General features: G+C 43.8%; 2 protein-coding genes across 9 annotated transcripts; both read right to left on the bottom strand.

Annotated features, from left to right (window-relative positions):
• Positions 1–7,844: 7,844 nt before the first annotated feature.
• On the bottom strand, positions 7,845–13,582 carry LOC136519910 (DUF724 domain-containing protein 3-like). 8 transcript variants are annotated; one of them, XR_010775075.1, is made up of 5 exons: positions 13,264–13,582; positions 12,328–12,746; positions 11,408–12,072; positions 10,552–10,661; positions 7,845–10,297 (listed from the first exon to the last, which is right to left on the bottom strand). XR_010775075.1 is itself a non-coding variant. In XM_066513294.1 (5 exons), exons 2-5 carry the CDS (start codon positions 12,721–12,723, stop codon positions 10,264–10,266), a joined length of 813 nt encoding a protein of 270 aa, XP_066369391.1. In that variant the 5' UTR covers positions 12,724–12,746; positions 13,264–13,582; the 3' UTR covers positions 7,845–10,263. The 8 variants fall into 8 exon arrangements, 6 of the variants coding, with proteins under 6 accessions (XP_066369391.1, XP_066369390.1, XP_066369392.1 ...); XR_010775074.1 differs by lacking the exon at positions 10,552–10,661 and having other exon boundaries at positions 7,845–8,415; positions 8,497–10,297; XM_066513294.1 differs by having other exon boundaries at positions 11,800–12,072.
• A 3,121-nt stretch (positions 13,583–16,703) lies between these two features.
• LOC136521453 (uncharacterized) lies at positions 16,704–18,573 on the bottom strand. Its single transcript, XM_066515196.1, has 2 exons — positions 18,240–18,573; positions 16,704–17,038 (listed from the first exon to the last, which is right to left on the bottom strand). Exons 1-2 carry the CDS (start codon positions 18,457–18,459, stop codon positions 17,034–17,036), a joined length of 225 nt encoding a protein of 74 aa, XP_066371293.1. The 5' UTR covers positions 18,460–18,573; the 3' UTR covers positions 16,704–17,033.
• Between the last annotated feature and the right edge of the window lie 2,107 nt (positions 18,574–20,680).

The raw sequence follows: 20,680 nt of genomic DNA, 5'->3' as shown, positions 1-20,680 counted from the left end.
TAACCACCAAGAGTAACAAGCAAAATCCAAAGCGCAACACGAATACCAAGTGCCTCTAGATGTAATCACTCAAGTAATGCACTTGGATTCTCTCCCAATCTCATAAAGATGATGGATCAATGATGGAGATGAGTGGGAGTACTTTGGCTAAGCTCACAAGGTTCCTATATCAATGGAAATGTGCAAGAGAGTGAGCTTGAGCCGGCCATGGGGCTTAAATAGAAGCCCCCACGAAATAGAGCCATTGTACCCCTTCACTGGGCACTGATCGGGGTGACCGAACGCTCCGGTCCTACTGACTGGACGCAGGGCTCAGCGTCCGATCGCCCAATGGCGGCCACGTGTCATTCTTCGTTCAACAGGATCCAATGAATCTCAACGGTCAAGACTTGACCAGACACGTCAGTTAGAAAGTGACCGGACGCTAGATCTCAGCGTCTGGTCGTTTCCAGTAAGCTCCCAGAGACGTAATTCTTCAACCGGACATGTCCGGTCGCACTTGACCGGACACAGCCAGCGTCCAGTCAGTTACCCTGACTTATGTGCAGCTACGTCAGCTCTGATCGGACGTAGCCTTCCAGCGTCTGGTCAGTCAGAGGCCCAGCGTGGTCGCATGACCGATGCCAGGTTATCACTGCCACGCCTGACCGGATGCGCCGGTCCTCCTGAGACCAGCGTCCGGTCAGTTGTAAAACAGCGAGACTGGGCTTCTATCATCTCTATCTCCTTCACCCTTACTTAAATGTGCCAACCACCAAGTGTATCACCTTGTGCACATGTGTTAGCATATTTTCACAAATATTATCAAGGGTGTTAGCACTCCACTAGATCCTAAATGCATGTGCAATGAATTAGAGCATCTAGTGGCACTTTGATAACCGCATTTCGATATGAGTTTCACTCCTCTTAAAAGTACGGCTATCTATCTTAAATGTGATCATACTCACTAAGTGTCTTGATCACTAAAACAAAATGGCTCCTACATTTTATACCTTTGCCTTGAGCCTTTTATTTTTCTCTTTCTTCTTTTCCAAGTTCAAGCCTTTGATCATAACCATGCCATCACCATTGTCGTGATCTTCATCATTGCTTCATCACTTGGAATAGTGCTACCTATCTCATGATCACTTTGATAAACTAGGTTAGCACTTAGGGCTTCATCAATTAACCAAAACCAAACTAGAGCTTTCACCAAGCTCACGCCTAAGGAAGACCTCCACTCATGCTCTCTAGCCTTCTGACCTGCACTACCCGGTGACTGAGTTGCCATGAATCCTCAAGCCTAGCATCTTCTGACAGTCCTAGAGCATGACTGTCATCTTCTCAAAAGGTAGGGGGAAGTTGTGAGTCTCCGGCCACCACCTATATTTTAGACAAAGTAAGATTACATGTCACAAAGGCAAGTGCATGAACAAATGGCCTTGAATAGTGGCAATGATTAAATATAATACCTGTCAACCAACACAATTATGGCCGCTGAGTTGAACTTGGGCAACCCATGATGAACCTGAAAAGAGATGACATCCAGGCCAGCTCTTTGCAAGAAAGGAGTGTACCTGTCGTCGTACCGCATGTCCAAGAACCCATTATGGGTTCTAGGATGAAGGAGCAGAAGTTCCTGTATGGAATAAAACATAGTCTCCTGTTACTTCACGAACACATGTACGCTCACCAAAATTTGAACAAAACGTATAGATTATTACATGTCCTAGCGCTATGAGACATCATCGGTGGGTCGCCTCGTACGTCGGGTCTAGCAGGTGGAATTGCGCCATCCTACAAAAAAAATCAATGAATTAGAAATTCAATATGCAATGAAACATGAACTTAGAAATGTGCAAGTAATTGACATAATTACATGCATAATTATTTAAATAAATACGACAAATATTAAATAATATAATCAACCACTAATCGCACCTCACTAATCTGCCAATGGCAACTCCATAAATTGTGGCCCAGTCTATCACACTTACCGCACTCATACTGCTTGAGGTCAGTAACAAATGGGGTTCCTCTCCCACACCTCATTCTTCTAGGTATCTGATCCATAACCATCCTGTGTCTTGTCCTCTTTCTTGATCCACGCTTATTCCAACGGTAAGCTGGATCCGCAATGTACTTCGGCCCATCATATGGAGGCCACTCTCCAGGGTCCTAGAAAGGCACGAAGCGAGGGTGAAAGAACCATGACACCTATGAGGGGGGTGAATTAGGCAACTTAAAATTCTAACTCTAAACTATGGCCTCTTTTTCTAACCTTAGCAAACATATGCAAAAGATAAATTATTTAAATTTGCAACTACAGTTTTGCTAGTGTATTGCTATCTCTACCGTAAAAGGAGTAATACAATCAATGTAAATGTGGAAGCTAAAGAGCAAGGTAGAGATATGTGAACTCTCGTCGACAACTTCGGTATTTTTACCGAGGTATCGAGAAGCGCGCAAGCTTCCTCCTAGTCCTCGTTGGAGCCCCTCGTAAAGAATCCCATGCAAGGGCCAAGCTCCTAGTTGGGTAACTCCGTAGATAGCCTCGAACCTTCCCCACGCGCAAGTGGGTCTCCGACGTACCTTTCGGTAAGCCTCTCTTGAATGCTCCCCGCCGCCTTCACTATTAAGCTTTCGGTCGAAACGCCGTGGGCCTTGTTCCCTCCGGTACACAGTGGCAGCCACACCACAAACACGGTTGGTGTGATCTCACAAGACTACAAGCCCCTCCGATGTACAACAATGGTGCGCGCAAGCACCGAGTGGTAAGAGGTATACAAACCTCACTAAACACTAGGCCTAAACCTAGAGCAAGCGCATAAGCGGTGGTCTAATCAACCTAAGCGCTTCGCAAAGCACCTATGCTAATCACCTGATGAAACACTAAGCACTATGCAAGTGGAGATCACTAAAATGGTGCATCAACACCCTAGATATGTTTCCTTAGCTCCACACTCCTCAAATGGCCGGTTGGGGGTCTATTTATAAGCCCCACTGAGAAAGTAGCCGTTGGGGACGAAATCCCGCTTTTCTGCTACTGACCGAACACTGATCACGTCCTGACCAGATGCGTCCGGTCGTCCGGACCGTTAGAGCTGCGATCAACTGATCGGACGCTGCCAGCGTCCGATCGCATTTTCGCCGCTCTGGAACCTTTCTGTACTTGACCGAACTCTGCTGTCCTATGTCCGGTCGATCTGTCACCAGCGTCCGATCACTGCTGCTGCTGAGCCTCTTGATCAGGGCGTCTGGTCACTGTGCTACTAGCGTCCGGTCCAGTGTCCGGTCACTCATGTGAGCTCGTTTCTTCGTGATCTTGCATACGGCTTGGTTCCTATCTTAATGCTTGGACTTTGCTTGATATCTTAGGTCTTCTCTTGTGCTTCTATGGTCTTGCTTATGGTGTTGATCATCGGATCATCACGTTGCCTTCGTCCAAGTCACGTCTTGCATCTTATTGAACTACAAAACAATCACTTGCAAATTCATTAGTCTAATTTGGTTGTGTTGATCATCAAACACCAAAATCTAAAGTAAATGGGCCAAGGGTCCATTTTCTTTATAGGGGGCTTCATGTGTGCACAAGCATGTCGACACTAAACTCGTGAGGTATCCTGCTCTCGATATTATAGTTGCGATGCCAAGCTGCTGCCACCAAATAGGAACATAGAAAGTGGTACTATCTTGGTTTACCACAAGTGCATTTGAAATCTTGGAGGACAACCACGTGCATCCTCGACTCTCGGACCTCGTCGTCGGACGTTGTACCGCCCCTATGCTTGACCTGATAAGTCCTTGTGGCGTGGCCAAAGCATGTAACCTCATGTGTGCCAGCCCTTTCATTTGTCTTCTCTAGGTGTGCCTTCGGTTTTGGAGCCCATATCTCTCCATCACTCCATAACTTCAATGCATGGGCGTGTCTATCGTTGAACCAGGCAACAAGCTTATAGAAGGTGAATTGAACTATTGCATTCACGGGCATACCACGTATCCCCAATAGCAACTTATTGAATGACTCTGCCATGTTGTTGCACTAAAACTCGTACCTCCATCCACCGGCGTCGTGAGCTCTCATCCATTTTTCCAAATCCCTCATCAAACCTATGAGCCATTGTCTACCTTCTGCATTTGATGCGGTTTTGACTTGCTCTAACTTTTTCTAAAAGTACTTGTCCTCAAGCTGTCGAGCAGCCTCCTAGAATAGATCAAAGTTACCCTTCACACCATCCTTCCAGAGTAGATTCTCGGTAAGGTGCCACAACAACATGAGTCTGATAAGCATCTCCAACTACCGCATTGGGGGCAGATTGAGCATCGGGAACCGTAGGTGCAACCTCCACATCCATATCAGGTTCCGGGATGGAAAGGTCGATGTGTGCCTGCTGACCTATTGGTGGGGAAAACCCATGAGGGATGGGATCAACTAACACCCGACGCACAACCACGTTCAAACATTGCAGCTAGTTCTTCATAGCCGATCTCATATAGTTCTCCCACTGATCCGCACACCCAATTGGGATCATTCGCCTGAGGATGTTGGGAGAAGAACCTAGGTGTAATACACCCTCAACTGCAATGCCATCATCTCCAAGGTAATGCAGCTCCTCCCGAGCCCTTGCAACCATCTCACTAAATGAAGGCCTATCATTGAATAGCACAGGCACGCTTTGTATATCAACAAACTCAACATATCCATAGCGATCGTATTCAACAGTGCCTCCATGATATATGGTCACTAGGTTGTCTATCTAGTTTAAACACATAACGAAACACATGACCTTTTAGTCCAAATTAGGCGATAGATAGTACCTAACAAGTACTTTCTAACTACAAACTAAGTAAATAAGATAATAACTACATACATAGATACATTGTACTAACTAAATAGCTAGGTCCTATTTAGTTAACTAAATATGTAACTACCGATCTAAGTAGCTATCTAACTATATCTATGTACCTATGTATCTATGTTTCTATCTATCTACATATATATCTCACTAGATCACTAACTAAATCAACTACCTGAGTCATCACATTAACTAGTAAATAACAAATGTCAAAACTACTACACTACAATCAAAGTTAATTAAGTACGCACATTGTAAATTCATAATTTTTACCTGTCCGACGACGGAGTCGCGGACGTCGATGGAGTCGCAGCGGATGCCGAGCGTGGGTCAGGTTGACAAGCTGGGCCGACGGTGGCACGGCCGGCCGCTGCAGGTGCCGGGGCCGGCGGGGGCGCGGCCGACAACGGCGGTGGCAGGCGGGGGGCGCGGGATGCCCGGCGCTCCGCGCGGCGAGGCCGGCTCGGGCGGGCGCGCCCTAGGTCGGCGGTGGCGGGCGGCACGGTCACGGCCACGGCACCGGCGCGGCGGGGCGCGGCCAAGGCGGGCGCGGGCGGCACGTCGGGCGAGGCGAGGGCGCGGCGCGGGTGCAGGGACCGGCGAGGGGACCGGGGCGCGGGTGCGGCCGCGGTGGCGGCGCGGCGTGGCCATCCGGGTGTGGGCGCGGGCGCGGCGTTCTTGCGCGGCCTCGGGGGCGCGGCGCGGCCGTGGTAGAGGCGAGGCTCGGGTGTCTAGGCGCGGGGCGGCCGCGGGCGCGGTGGTGGTGCGGCACGGGCGGGCGGCCGCAGCGAGGTGCGTGCGTGGGCGAGGGAGATGCGAGAGAGAGAGGGAGAGGAAGAGAGAAAGGATTGGGACCCATACGTAAGAAAGGCTCGGCGTCAGCTCGGCGCCAAGATCTACGGCGCCGAGCTTGGCGTCAGGGTGACTAGCGCCGAGCTTCTTGCCATGTCACGCCACGTTGGCTTCAAGCCCAAGAGCTCGGCGCCGGCGCTGACGCCGAGAAGTGTTAGCTCGGCGGCAACAATGATGGCGCCGAGCTAAGGATACAGATTCTGAAATCTTTCCTCCAGGGGCATATCTGTGAAAAAATTTCAAAAAAAAGGCTAAAAATAAAAAAAATCGGGGTGGACTACTGGACTTGTCAGTAAAGCCATGGGCTTGCCCATGGTTAACTGTAACTGTTAGAGTACAAGTAGATCGAGAGGTTAATCTTTCGAACAATATTATTATAAACTGGTTGGTGCAGAGACTGAGGCTGGAGAATTTACGTTGAGACGAAGGAACTCTTGGACAGATGTTGCATCCTCACAAACTGCCAGCGTTGCCAGCCACATTCCTGCAGTACTGACGGAGTGTACTCTGCATGTGCAGAGCAGCAGCAGAAGGATATTGGCGCTGCCATTCTGTTCTGCCATGGTTGGTATCAATGCTTGCTGGGCACAAAGCCTTTAGGGTGCGTTTAGATCCAAAATTTTTTGGATTTTGGCTCACTGTAGCATTTCGTTTGTATTTGGTAATTAGTGTCTAATTATTGACTAATTAGATTCAAAAGTTTCGTCTCGCGATTTCTTAACCAACTGTGTAATTAGTTTTTTTTTCGTCTACATTTAGTACTCCATGCATGTACCGTAAGATTTGATGTGACGGTTACTATGCAAAATTTTTTGGGAACTAAACGGGGCCTTACTATGCTTTTGGTTCAGTAGTGGTAGTGCCCAGAGCATCAGCAGCCATCCCAGGCCCATAACGCACTGCAACTGCAAATGCGGCACGGGTCAGCACTGAGGAAGGAGTTCATTAGGGCGGTGGCAGCACTGCGGTGCGGTCTGCACTCTGCAGCGACGACATACCGATCATTATGGCTGACGACGTTGTTTGTCGTCGGCGCGGCAGTGGCGGCAGGCAGCGGACGGGCAGAAGGGCACCACCGGGACCGGAGCGGCAGCCTGGTCCCCGACCCCGAGCCGGTCGCGCCGCTGTCGCCGGATCCCGCGGGACCGGAGCGGCAGCCTGGTCCCCGACCCCGAGCCGGTCACGCCGCTGTCGCCGGATCCCGCGCCGGCGTGGCCCCCTGCTTCTCTGAATCGGCTGGAGAATGGGATAGTAATTGTCAGCGCGTGTTTAGTTGGCTGAATTTTGGAATTTAGATTACTGTAGCATTTTATTTGACAATTAGTGTTTAATCATAGACTAATTATGCTCAAAACGTTCGTCTCGCAATTTCCAACTAAACTGTGCAATTAGTTTTTTTTGTCTACATTTAATGCTCCATGCACGTATCGCAAGATTCGATGTAATAGGTACTATAATACTTTTTGGAAAAAAAAAATTGGACCTAAACAAGGACTCAGCTTGTATAATTGGCTTGGCTCATTCATCTCACATGCAGGCTGCAGAGTGCAGAGCCTTCCCGGAACAGGCCCTTCTACTTGGCTCGTTTACTGGCCTTGGTGGCCTTAGCCTTCCAAGGAAATTGAGATTGATTTTACGTATCCGATCCTTGGTGCTCTGCTGCAATCATACGTGTATCATCCAAAGCAGAAACACCATCAGTTCATGGCATTAAACACAGATCGTCATCACTTGATGAAAGAAAAGAAGAATGCTCAAGTAGTTGGGTGATTCCATCAGGTTGAGTACTGACAAAAGGATGGATGATGTTGCAGCTAGAAGCATCATGCTTCGATTGAACACAAGAATTTAAGGTAGGAACCTAATTTATTTACACTAAAAACAATGAGCAACTAAACTTTTTGGTACACAAAGTCTGGTGGGTTTAGATCTGGATCAGCTAGGTGGGCCCATTACTTGTAGGCTTCTAGCTCAGGCCTACAAAGTTTGCACCCATTCCACTTCAAACACTGGTGAAATCTCAACGATTCACTTTGTCATTATCGCTGGTATACTGAAAATTGGTACACAGATCTGACGGCAATCTCGCTGTTACAACTTTACATTATCGTAAATGTTCGCTTTGTCACAGGCAAAGATTGAACAAAAAACTGTAGGTGAACACAGAAACAATACAAGCTTATTGTCAAACACGAAGCCAACAACATCAGCAGAATTTCCAAGGCCAACAACAAGGTACATTGTTATAAAAAAAACACGGTACATGAATTTCCAAACACGCAAGAACAGCATTAGGTTTAATGGGAAGTAAAGAGATCGAAGGCACATGGTACATTGTTTTTCTCTCACAACAAATCAGCATCAGCCGGCTTATCAGCCGAACAACTTCAATACACCATGGAGAAACTTTTCACTTGTACTTAACTATAAAATAAGCTTCTTGCTTGTTCCTCAGAACAGCTTCTTGCTTGTTCATCAGAACAACAAGGGCCTAGCCACTTCACTTCTGAAAATATGTGATTGTCTATCCATTGTATTTCAAACATGTTCCTTCAATTGCACAACAACCAAACCTAAGTGACATAGTACACCCAGGAAAAAATTGAAGGGCAGCTGGCTTTAGCACAAAAGTAAGGTGGCCAAATACTTCTCCAGCAAAATAAGTCTCATAGTCTCGCTGACATGACTGGCGCAAATCATATTTCATGAAGAACACCAGCTACAATATCTGGATTACAAAACACTAGAACAGATAAAAAGGTATGCATCATATGTATAAGACGACTGACAAATTACTGTACAGACATACCTGCAAGTTTTTCTTGATGCAAGGCCAGACCATGTAATCCCAACATTTTGTGTGTACATGGAAAATCAGCTGCAAGTCCTGAACTAGGGCACATTTGTATGCTTTTACAAAATTCCTAGTAAAAGAGCCTTCCCTACTTCCACATATGCCAGCATACTAGGTAACATATTGCATTGAAAATGAAACAATTTCTCCAAAAAGAAAACATCAGATAGGGGAGGGGGCATGCACTATATCTCCTCTCTGAGAACTTTTGGGAATTTATGTTTGAGTTTCACACCATTTCACCTAAATCATTTCTTTTAACCTGATAATAACTTCCTATTATATAATTGCAGTGTGCATCAACTTATGCGTAGGCCAAAATGAACTTGAGCTGATTGCACATTGAAAGCTCATAAAGCCAAAAATTGTTCATGATTGTCCTTTACAATAACCATGTGATTATTAAAATCTTGTAAACAAACAAATTAGCACTACATATCCCAGACTGAATATCTGTCTGCAATGGGGAGATAATGGAAGCAACGATATAGCACATGAGAATCTGCACCAATTTCTAATTATTACAAGTATTAACTTGCACACTGTAAAGCATGTTCCCCAGTTGCCTAAGATTCCATCTATGCATATAGTATTCTATTTAAGCATGGGTATATAACAATTTTAGGCAGCAAACAGTAGTTTTTTAAAGCAAATAAGCAGTAAACAGTTCTTAAAATGCCTAAGTGTTCAACACAAAACATGTAAAGCAAAACATGGAACACAAAGTCATTGTGGATGTGGTCACTTACAAAGATCTTCAAATATATTTCAAAAACATCTGGGATATTATTATTCCATTATCTAACAAAGATTTCAAGTGTATGATGATAAACAGCAACCTTGTCTTGATGCAAGACTCTTAGGTGTAACACCCATAAGCACAAGATAGCTGGTTCAGGTATTAAGGGGCTGGCTGCTTGGTTTCTCAGCCACCTCCCCTTGCTTAGCTCACACAAGCCACGAGGATCTTGCCTGTCCAGGCGAGCCAAATTGGCTCACTCGAAGCAGCAAGGAAAATCTTAACAGCGCGCATAAATCAATATGTCCTCGCCAGACAACCAATTAAGCTGTGTGCTCTGATTCCTTGCTTGGCGAGGCTACACAGTAGCCAGCAAAGGTACCAAACAGCCCCTAAGTTCTAGTCCCTACTCCATATTTATTTACCTATATATATAATTTACCTATATATATAACTTTTAACTCAAAACAATCTGCACTCCATAACATATATCTTGACTATTTCTTAACTTCAACACAATGAATCTGTAAAGTCTATGCAATCTGCACTCGTAACATATATCTTGAATATTTCTTAACTTCAACACAATGCATCTGTAAAGTCTATTCAAGCGACCTATAATTGCCTACCTAAAATACTGTTGTTTTTGTGCTAAGGGTAGGTATCAATTGCAATTTAACTTGCTGATATTTTGAGAGGTGTTTATCATAAATCCATATAATAAATACAGCTACGACTGTTGGTTGCTTTATTTTACATGGAAAAAATGTGCATCAGTGACCAAAATATATTTTAGTTTACCTTGTCACTATCATTCAAATCTTCCTCCTCAAAAAGGATTTAAATAAAACCAAGAGTTCCAGGAGCACTTACCAAAGAGGGAATATGCTTGTTCTGTGAAAAATCACACACAACAAACAGATCACCTTTTTGTCTTTGGATCATAAACGAATCCAATTTGACCTTTTATCCAGCAACCAGTGCTAATCTGGAACCACAGTCTTGGCCCTGCTTGACCTTAATTACGAACAAAAAGAACAAAATAAATCTTTGATACAAGTTTGAGGTGAGCACATACAAGTAGCCACACGGGGCAGCCCTTGTGTTATTATACTTATATATTTTATAAGTAAATCAAACTGAGTGCTCCTTAGGCCTTTGTTCTATTATTTGCGAGCATAAGGTATGACAGCTCACATGGAAACTACTATGCTAGAAGAAAAAATATAATGATCCTAAAAGCAAAAAGATATTGAAAATAAATTTAGTACCAATGGAAGTTCAATGGAAATGTTGCCACATTTATCGCACTGCAAAACATGTGGCAGACTCCATTTACAGAACCTATGGAAGGATGCTTTACAAGCCTCCAACCTTGGCCCTGGAAAGTTCATGAGAAATATCAGATTTCCTTTCCCCAAACTTTTGCTGTTGCAGAATTGAACAATACTAAAGTTCTGCCCATGCACAACAGCTGCTACTAAATTAACAGCAAAAAAACATTACCAATTAGTCAGCCCACTAGGCAACACAATGTGAAGAGGAGACATACAGATATTTCACAATCCATACTCGCAATTTTTCACCACCTCTGGAGACAAGTATAGCACGACTATAGTAAAAGCATACTTATATAGCACGACACTACAAAGATAATCGTTTACAAAACTAAACTTCCTTAAGGATATTCATTAACAGCACCGTGTACATGTTTTGATCAAAATATTGTAAGTTCAGTCATCAATCATCACAAACACAATCAAGGAGACAGGACTATTGGTGGAGTAGTACAGTGTTAAACATCCACATAAGGCAAAGATGAAAGAAAAACAGAGGTGTTTCAGTATGAAAAACATTAATAATTCAAGACCCTGTCGCAAAATTTCAGAAATCTTGAGATATCTATAGTACAAAATTTCCCAACCGACTCTTTTCACAAGTAAAATTCTACACATGAAGTACTCCAACACCTCAACCCCTTAATGAGATTTCCCAACTTACAATAATTAGAAAGATATGAAATGTCACCAGGAAAGTAACAACAAAAGCTATCTGGAAGTAACAGCATGGGTAACCAAACTCCTCAATTCAGCTAGATGTTCATCAGTTGAGATGTTCAGTGTTAACCTTAGGTTAGTCAACAAAGCCTCTTGCTCCCAGCTAATTGACCCACAAGCATACAAGGCTAACATTGTTGAACGATAAGCATGTAATTCCAGCAAATGGGTTTCTTCCAACAAATGGGTTTCTTCCCTCAATCCATCGTTATCATGTTCTGATGTTTCTCTTTCAAATGTAGAAGCTTCATCATCATCAGTTCTACTACAGGTATCTCCACTTTGGTAGACCAAATTATAATACTGTGATCTATGGGGGGTACTGTTAGGACTAGAACTACCAACAGAAGATGAGATACTCTCTGTGTCACTAAATTCTTCAGTTGTTCTAGTATGCCCTTTATGACTAGCATGCATGTATTTCCCACCCAGCATAAAGCATGGGGAATCAACAGCATCTACCTTTTCAGCCAAAGGGAAAGAACCTCTATCAACCAGCTTTGAGTACCTTCCTTTTCTATTTGGTGTCCGCAATCTCTTAGTGATTTCACTGCATTGAGGATGTGTTGACATAGCAGACGATTTTCTCTTGATGCCTCTAGATGTATCACCCTCAAAAGCATTCAGGTTCTCAAGTTGAATACGCCTGTCCATTCTGAAGTTATGGTTATGGTCCAAATTTCCATCTTTTGATCGGCCTCTGAATGCACCACCATCCAAGCATCTTGCGGAATACTGAAAATGATTGAAAGACAAGTCTCATTAGGATCTAGGGCATTCCCATTAATACTTGAAACAAAATCTAACTGCTCATGAGTGAACATCAAAGAACCTCAAAATTATGGTATTAGATTTTATTGAAAATACAACAGTTAGACCATGTTAACTGCTTGATTGAGCTAATGTATATAAGTAAAAACATCTTTCTATTGATCTCCTTATTATAAAATAATCTAATGTAGTTTGAGAATTGAAGGAACAAAGCATTACCTTCTGAGTCACAACCCATCTGTCATCTAGCCAAAGCTTCCTCAATCGAAGATCCGATGCATGTGCACTCAACTCCAGCGAAGACCCAAGGAGCCTGACTAGATATTGATTCTTTCCAAGCACTCTCACCACCTCAGCAACCTTCCACGAGTAGCTGTCAAAGGCCTCAAGAATAGTACCCAAACTCCAGCGTACAGGATCATCCACAGGAGGGCGAGGTCTCATCAACCTTCTTGGCACCCTTTCAACAGCCACGCTAGAGTCAACGGGACTTTCATCATATCTCACCAAGTAGGTGTGTCCATTGCCGGAGATGATCTCACCAGGCCTCCAAGAACCAAATGGCACCTCTGCCTCCTGCAGTACCTCCACCTTGCTCCCCTTGAAGAATCTCATAGGATCGTTTTGCTTCGGGAACTCTGTCGCAAACAAGAAATAAAAAATATTGTCAATAGTCGAACAAACTAGATTAACGGGCGCCAAAACATAAATCAGACTAACAGGAGTCAAAATACGAAGATTTCCAAATTCTACAGGAGCACCCAAAAGATTTTGACTGAAAGAAATCGCATCCTTGACTACAGCCGAGTATTGACAACAGAATATAACCGAGTATTGACAACAGAATATAACAGATTAACGAGCGAAGGAGCCATTGCAGCGCAGGAACATCAGTGCTTTGATCCGTTACAAGAACACAAGAACGAAATCGAAGTGAATCGCTTGGGCGTGTTTTTTGCAACAAAAACATGGCCTCGCACATCCACCAGGAGCGGGCTTTGTATCTGCAACGGATTAATCCCGATTCGCTCCTCTTTCCAGAATTTTCGATCTGATTGTTGATCATAGTAGTAAGTAAAGAGATCGATCTACCGAACAAATAAGTCTCCGAAAAAAAAAGAAAAAAAAATCACCAAGCGAAGTTAAGATGCTTACCAACAAACGGAAAGGCAGATACAATGCCAATCGAGTCGCCGGCGTGAGGAGCGCGACTGGCTACCTGCCGTTGTCCGGCGGAACCACCGGAGCCCGACGACGGCTGCCGTTCTTCTTCAGACGAGGAGGCTGGCGGCGGGCTCAGAGCGGCCCCGGGCCAAGCGAGGCGATTCTACGATTTGCCGCCGGAGAGAGGGAGGAGCTCGCGGTGTTTCGCCAACGCAAGGAATTGCTACGCGGGCACGGCGAGGATTTGACGAGCGGAGGAATCAGGGGGCGATTTCAAGAGCCGGAAATAAGCAAATTCAGTCGGTTTATAATTATATAAAAAATCAATTAATTCGGACCTGTGCGGCCGAAGCGGTTTATATACAGGGGTCAGGGCAGGGGAGGGATGGTGGGCCTGCGTCGCGCTCCGAGTTCGATTCGAGGCGACAAGTCATCACTGCCATTGGACGGTTGGATCGAAACGGCCTCGGAGCCTTGTTTTGGGCCTCGGCCAGCCCATCGCTTGTTGACCGTCTGTTTGGCATTTGACGGCTGAGATCCCATTTGTCAGGTGTGCGTTTACCCCCTTTGTCCAAATTATTCGCGTTTAACCTACTTGCCCAATTGTGATTTTTTTTTCCCGGAGCGTAGCAATGGTTTTAACCTAGCTGAGGATGATCCTTAACACTCATACCCGGTTTTTGGGTGGCAGTGCGCTGATTTAGTTGAGCGTGTGATCTACCGAGATCTTTTGCCATATAAAAAAAACCCTTTTCATCAACTGCTACAGCTCAGGACAATGATGAAAATCGCATGAGTATCATCGGCAATGATTGTTATTCCCTCTCGTTTCAGAACTTAGCTTCCTTCAAATTTTTTTGTCATGAGTTAAACTTCTCTAACTTTGACCAAAACTATAAAAACAATCTCTTATATATCATATACCAAATAAATGCACAAAGGATTATTTCATGATGGATTCATGAACTAATTTGATGTTCTAGGTGTTTATAATTTTTTTTACAAACTTAGTCACAGAATTTTTAAGCACTTAAGGGCCAAACTAGATCGACCTATATTTTTCAGATTGAGGGAGTACCTTCTAAATTATCTATCATGCTTCTTACATTTGTTGTTAGTCGAGTCATGGAGTTTTTCCCGGTGCATAGCGTAGCTCGGCTGGTTAGGTTCTCTACGATAGAACATGTCTATCTGGCTCGACATGGATTTATTCTAGATTTTATGGTGTTAGTGTCATAGGGTTTGTCCATAGGGTAAGACATGTGTGCTAGTGTGTATGAGCTATGTGTTTGCGCTTTGTTTTTTTTTTAAAAAAAAAGAAGACAAACCATCTTTAAAAATGTAAAAAAAATCAAATAGTTAGTTAACTTGAGCACGGTTGTTCTAGACGGCAAAACATTCATTTGGTGCAAACCATTCATTTAGTGTAGTTGTGAAAAATCCTTAAAACTTTTGAAGACTCCCATGATTCTTTCTTCTAGTATATGCGCACATGAAATTTATCATTTTCATATGAATTTTTAGAAAACTATTTTCGCATTGCGTATGTGCATCATTTCCAAAAAAAAAAACTTCTAATACGTGTCTTAACGGAGTTTACACGTGTTTTAAAGAAGACAATTATCTTACCAGAGAGAGTAGCTTGACGGTTTACAACTAGTATTTCTCCCCCCCTAGTTTTCGTGGGCATGAAGAAGCTCTAGCAAGTGCAAGTTGTCATCTGCCAAGCCATACTCCTTTTTTTTCCATCCGGTGGCAGCGTTAATGGCTTGGCAGCTAGTCACGTTTTAGCCGCTGCCGTACGTAACCCCACCCCTCTTCTCTCGAATTAGCTGCTCGCTTTGCTTGTTTACCTTGCTTTCATATTCCTTGCGTGCCGGAAAGACGACCCAACAAAAGCAATGCAAAAAAAATCTGACACTCATCAGCACATAAGAGACAGACAACCTCTTTTCATTATTAACAAAACAGTACAGCATCGCTTAAAAAAGGGTGCTCATGTAATTAATGATTATTCAAAAACATTTGTGGCACCAGTAGCTTTCAGGTCATGGTTTGGTTGGGCGCAACGAGTGGCTGGGCTGCCATTGGCCACACCGCGCATTGCGTTTCTTGGAGGCGGTTGTCCATGAGGACAGGGCCAGCTTTAGACGGAGACACCTCCGTCTAGATTTGCACCGCTGAAAATGAGGCGTGAAAATCCGCCAGGGATCGGATCGCATGCGTCCCGGATTCAGAAATCTTGGTGGTCACGTGTCCAGTCCAGGCGCGCGGATTTGCTTCACGCATGCAACAAGCCAGGCTTATCTTATCCCTCGGGTGGAATATGATGGATATACCAAGCTTCGTTCTATCGAGAATTTCGTATGTGATCTTGGAAAAGGGACAAGGCTGGCTGAAGATTTCGTGTACCTGAAGCATCGGTTCAGGGGTGCTTGGACCATGACAACCGACTGTTTCAGTGTTTCTTTGGTCGCTGTTCGTGTTCAGCGTATACTCCGTATATGTTAATGCCATCGCGCTCCGTCACTCTCTGTCAAAATGCTGAGAAGAGAAATTTGACGATATCACGCCCCTCTCTATCAAAACGCCCCTCTCTGTCAAAACGCAGAGAAATTCGACGATGTAACGTCTTAAGACCATCTTAAATTTGACGATATCACGTCGCTCCCTGTCATTCTCTGTTAAAATGCAGAGCAGAGCACCACACAACGAAACGGCTGCAACCTCTAGCTCAAGAAATACCATTTCAAGATATTTTTCGTTATGATTATAAATTGATGCCGTTTTAAAGCGGGCGTACTGGTTTTCGAACAGACGCGGTTTTACGTTTTGGAAGCATCACTTCCCACCAAATTACCCTACTGTTTATTGCTATATGGAATACGTACAACTCGTGTCAATCAAAAGGTAAAATATGTGCAATATAAAAGTACACATCACAAATGGTTTAGATTAGCAGCCTGTTCGCTGGTTGGTTTCTGGCCTAATAAGCCCGACGGGTGCTGGTTTGTTGTGAGAGGAAAACACTGTTGGCTAGCTGATAAGCCCTGGCTGAAATCAACAAGTGCAAGAATATTATCGCTAATTCGTTTACACCTAGATGCGTAGATACAATTCACTTACACCTCTGAGCTAGCTCTGCAAAGTACAAGCTGGTGGATTACTTAGAAATACAGGGGTGCTTCTTTGAGGCAAATACTACAAGCAAGCAAACGGCGATTTGGTTGCGCTACCAATCAAGTGGTGGAGCTTCTCATAGGCCATGGACCCCATCAGTTGCAGCCATTTGGCTTGATAAAAATTTAAAAATAGCGTCGAACTTTAATGATTGGCCTCTGCTGGCTTTAGGCCAAGCTCTGCCTCTTCATGAGACTATGACATTCACATGTATACTTGTATAGAATGTCCAAAGAACATACCACAGCATGTACAGAAAGAATATTAGAACATGTATTGTATGCATAGTGTTGGGAAAGAATACATGTCATTTGTATACAATATATAACACTGAGCCAATCAGCTCCACTCCGTATGGCCTGAAAACTTTGAAAGAATGTGTATCCGAAAACCTGCTAGTAGATGAACTACTTTCTGTGCGAATCCCCACCTATGTATTGCCTGATCATGTCTAGCCTAACCTTTTTTTGTCTGGTTGTTTTCTTTCTCTTCTTTTTTGTTGAACTCAGAACTCTTCAGTTGTAGTAGTATAACAGAACCAGACTCAACCTGCCAGGTTCACTCACGATCCCCACTGATTCTCAATCTGTATAGACACAGCAAAATCACTTACATCAGAAAGTGTTTCAGCAGCACAAAAGAACACTTCTATGCAGAACTTTATTGTCAGTGGTGAGTGACACCATCAAATGCACTGTGCAACTTGAAAGTTGAAAGACCATAACTGTGAAGGAAAGTGTGTGGGCATGGACAGATATCCAAATCGAAATGATGTTTTTTTTCTAAATACGATTGATGTGCATTTCAAAAGACACTTTGAGCAATGTTTTCTATCCTGCGTCTTTGAGAAAAAAAAACTTTGAGAAATGCCAATACGATTGATGTGCATTTCAAAAGACATTTTGACCGGAGACAGAAACATAAATCAAACCGATCATTTCTAATCAGTTCATGAGTTTGGGGCAGGGTAGTGATAACGTGAACATGTTTTTGTGATCTTGCAGCGTTGGCATACACAACAATACAATTTGAAGAAAATGTGCAATCGACCTCCTCTTGTAAGCATTACAAGTCTGCAAGAATGCATGTTCGGTGCAGGTATTGTGCAAGAAGCAAACGTGTGGGATAGAGGAAATTTATGCCAACCAAGGCAGAAGGAAACAATGGCTCAGTATAATTGATATAGGAAAAGAGATTGGAGACTGATTGCTGGAAACAGGACAGTGGCCTGCATTTAACAATGTCGACAAACCTGAAGATGCCAATCTACCATACGCTAGCCCATGTTCTGAGGGCAGTGGTGCCTGATACTTTCCCCCATGGTGACAGCTAGGAATTAAGGTTATGTATGCCTTCACATTTTTTTAGTGCATCCAGGTCACAAAGCAGAACGAATACTTTCAAAACTGTAATTAGATTAATTACGAGGCAAAAATATTTTCCTGTGTCCTCAGAACTTGCAAGACTGAACAGACCAGGAGAGTCGGTGGGAGCTAACATTCTTCAACTTCATCTTATTTTGTTCTCATTTTTAGCTTAGATTTTCATGCCCTTTCTCATTAATTTCGCATGGTTCCTATTGCAGCAGGTATGAAACTGAGATTTCCAGCTCATCGCCCTCCAGCTGAATGATCTCACTTCATAAAAACCTCCCCGGACACGACGGAGTTCAAATCACGAGCTACCGCCCCTAGGCAATCGCCAATTCACCATCGGAGCAGACTCAGAGGGAAATTGGGGGAGAGGAGTAACATAACATTCTAGGGCGAGGGCAGTCTGAACCTTACCGAGGTGGGTGTGGGAGGAGGCGGAGAGCCAGAGGAGGAGGGCGCAGGGGAGAAGCACCACGGGGATGCAGTGCACGGCGCGCCCCAGCGCCCGCGTCCGCGCCGCCTCCCGCCTCCCCGCCGCCGACAGCGGGTCGTATGTCGGCAGAGCCGCCTCGCTCCCGCTGACGACGACGACGCCGCTGTCCGACACGCGCGCCCCGCTCGACGATCGCCTCATCCCCGCGCCCGGCGAGACGGACGGTGGCCTCGGCGAGGAGAGAGGTGGTGCGCTAGGCAAAGGGGTGGGTGGGTTGCGGGTGCCGTGGTGGGGGAAGGGGAACGCGCGCGCTTCGCCGCTTTGACGACCCGACGCGGTGCTTTTGGTGCCGCGTCAGCGTTTGGCAGGCGCGCAGCTTCGCGTTGGCTCGACTACTACACGCTCGGGTCCCATTCATTCACTCCGCGTCGCGGCCACGGACCGTGTTTCTTTCAAAATCTTTTACACGTCCATGAACTACATTGACGTGGCATACTTTTTTCCTTTCAAACTTTTTTTTTTCGAACAAAACTTCTCAAACTTTAAAATCAGACGTCTTACAGTTTAACTAAAGCCATTTAAATTACCTTACTATCCGTTTAAAAATGGGTTTCAATCTTTTCTTTTTACTCTAAAAAATTAGGTGAAATACTTGATACCATTTTTAAACCCATAAAACAGTTTTCTAAGATAACCAAAAAAAAATCCTAGATACTAGGACATGATGAACCCAAATATTTAGAGCTAGTGAAAATATCTCTAAAAGCTTAAAAATAGATTCAACTCTAGGAAAATAGAAAAAATCTGAAAAATCACTAAACATTATAATTGATGTCAAAATGCACTTTTAAAACAAAAATATGAGATTCAACCGACAAGAATGCAAGATGCACTCTTGCTAGTTGCATCTTTGTGTGTTTTATTGTCGAAAGTTTCCAAAACAAGTTTAAATATCGATTAGAAATCGCGCCGGCCATGGATGTAAGGTTCAAAATGTAGTCGGTAACAAAACACTAACACCGGGAGCGGCACCCTTGTAATTTGAAACTCTTTTCCTTCTAATATAATGATACGCACACTTGTGCGTATTCGAGAAGAAAAAAAATATCGATTAGAAATGTTTCGAGAATTTTTTATATTTTTATGCATACTTTTCTTATTTTTCTAGACCTAAATGTAATTTTGGGAACTTTTAGATATATTTTCAAGAGTACAAAATGTTTTATTAAGAATTAGCGGTTTTTGATCCCTCTGGATCCAACGTGGAGACAAGGTATGTTTGTCACCCCCTTCATGACTCGCTTAGGAATAACGAATTCGTTGTGTGGTTCAAAATGTTTTATTTGGGTTTGTCTTGTCCTAGTTATGCTAAGATTTTCTCAGAATTTTTATAAGATTAGAGATATTTTTCGTGGTTTAAAAAACTTATCAGATACTTACTATATTTTTTAACTATAAAATGATGAAAAATCGAACCACAACAATTGTTAAGGGGGTAATTTTTTTTCATTTATTATAAAAGGATGAGCCAAAAGTGCTTTCCTTTGCGAAATCATCTGATTGGAGACTTGGAGTTTGACTAGAGGTATTCTTCACAAAGACCAGCTGCACAATGCTCCCACGAGCAAACAAGTAGTCAAGTAGGTTGAAAATGGACGGGAATCCCTTTCTACTTTCTATATTAATCCCGACTATATTTTTATATTTGTAGAAAAATAAAAAAATGGGGCAGAAGGCGAGATGAGGTATATATTGTCCGTTATTGCGTGATCTTGATCTTGTTTTTAGGCTAGGGGCCCGTATTCATCCTTATTCTAGCAACGTTTCCAAAAGAAACAAATAAGTTTTTAGGACAAATATTTGTTTAAGGGCTTTAATTTCCACCCGTTCAAGGCGATTCTACAGATAGGTTCATTCCGAGAAGACGAACAGCCTATTCGCTTGTTGGTTTCAGCCAGCCTAAACCAGCCAGCCTAAACCAACAGTGTTTTTTTTCTTCACAATAAACCAACATTAGCCAGTCCAAACCAGTACAAAAACCAACCAGCGAATAGGCCGGAAGCCATCCTAGTTGCACGGTGGATCAGCTCGAACCAACATGGGCACCTGGCCATGTTGTTTAGTCTACTTGCGTGGACTAGACAAAAGGATGCACTGAACTGAACAAAGATCAATAAGTATCGCCCTGTTCGTTTGGCTTATAAGCTGTACTTTTTCTACCAACGAACAATATTTTTCTCTCACAACAAATCAGCCAACGGTAATTTCAGCCATAACTTATCAGGTGACAGGGCGTATCTCCCTCGCTAAAATATGCGCGGGGATGGCTGGTCCATCGGGTGCACAGCAGTCCAGACTCCCCCATCCGAGGCCTCCACATGCTCCACATGATTTCCTTGCGTGCTAAATCGAGTGTGAAAAT

This window comes from Miscanthus floridulus, chromosome 18 (assembly GCF_019320115.1).
Source record: "Miscanthus floridulus cultivar M001 chromosome 18, ASM1932011v1, whole genome shotgun sequence".
NCBI lineage: Eukaryota > Viridiplantae > Streptophyta > Magnoliopsida > Poales > Poaceae > Miscanthus > Miscanthus floridulus.
The sequence above is the reverse complement of the archived record's forward strand: the minus strand, read 5'-3'. Positions and strand labels throughout refer to the sequence as shown.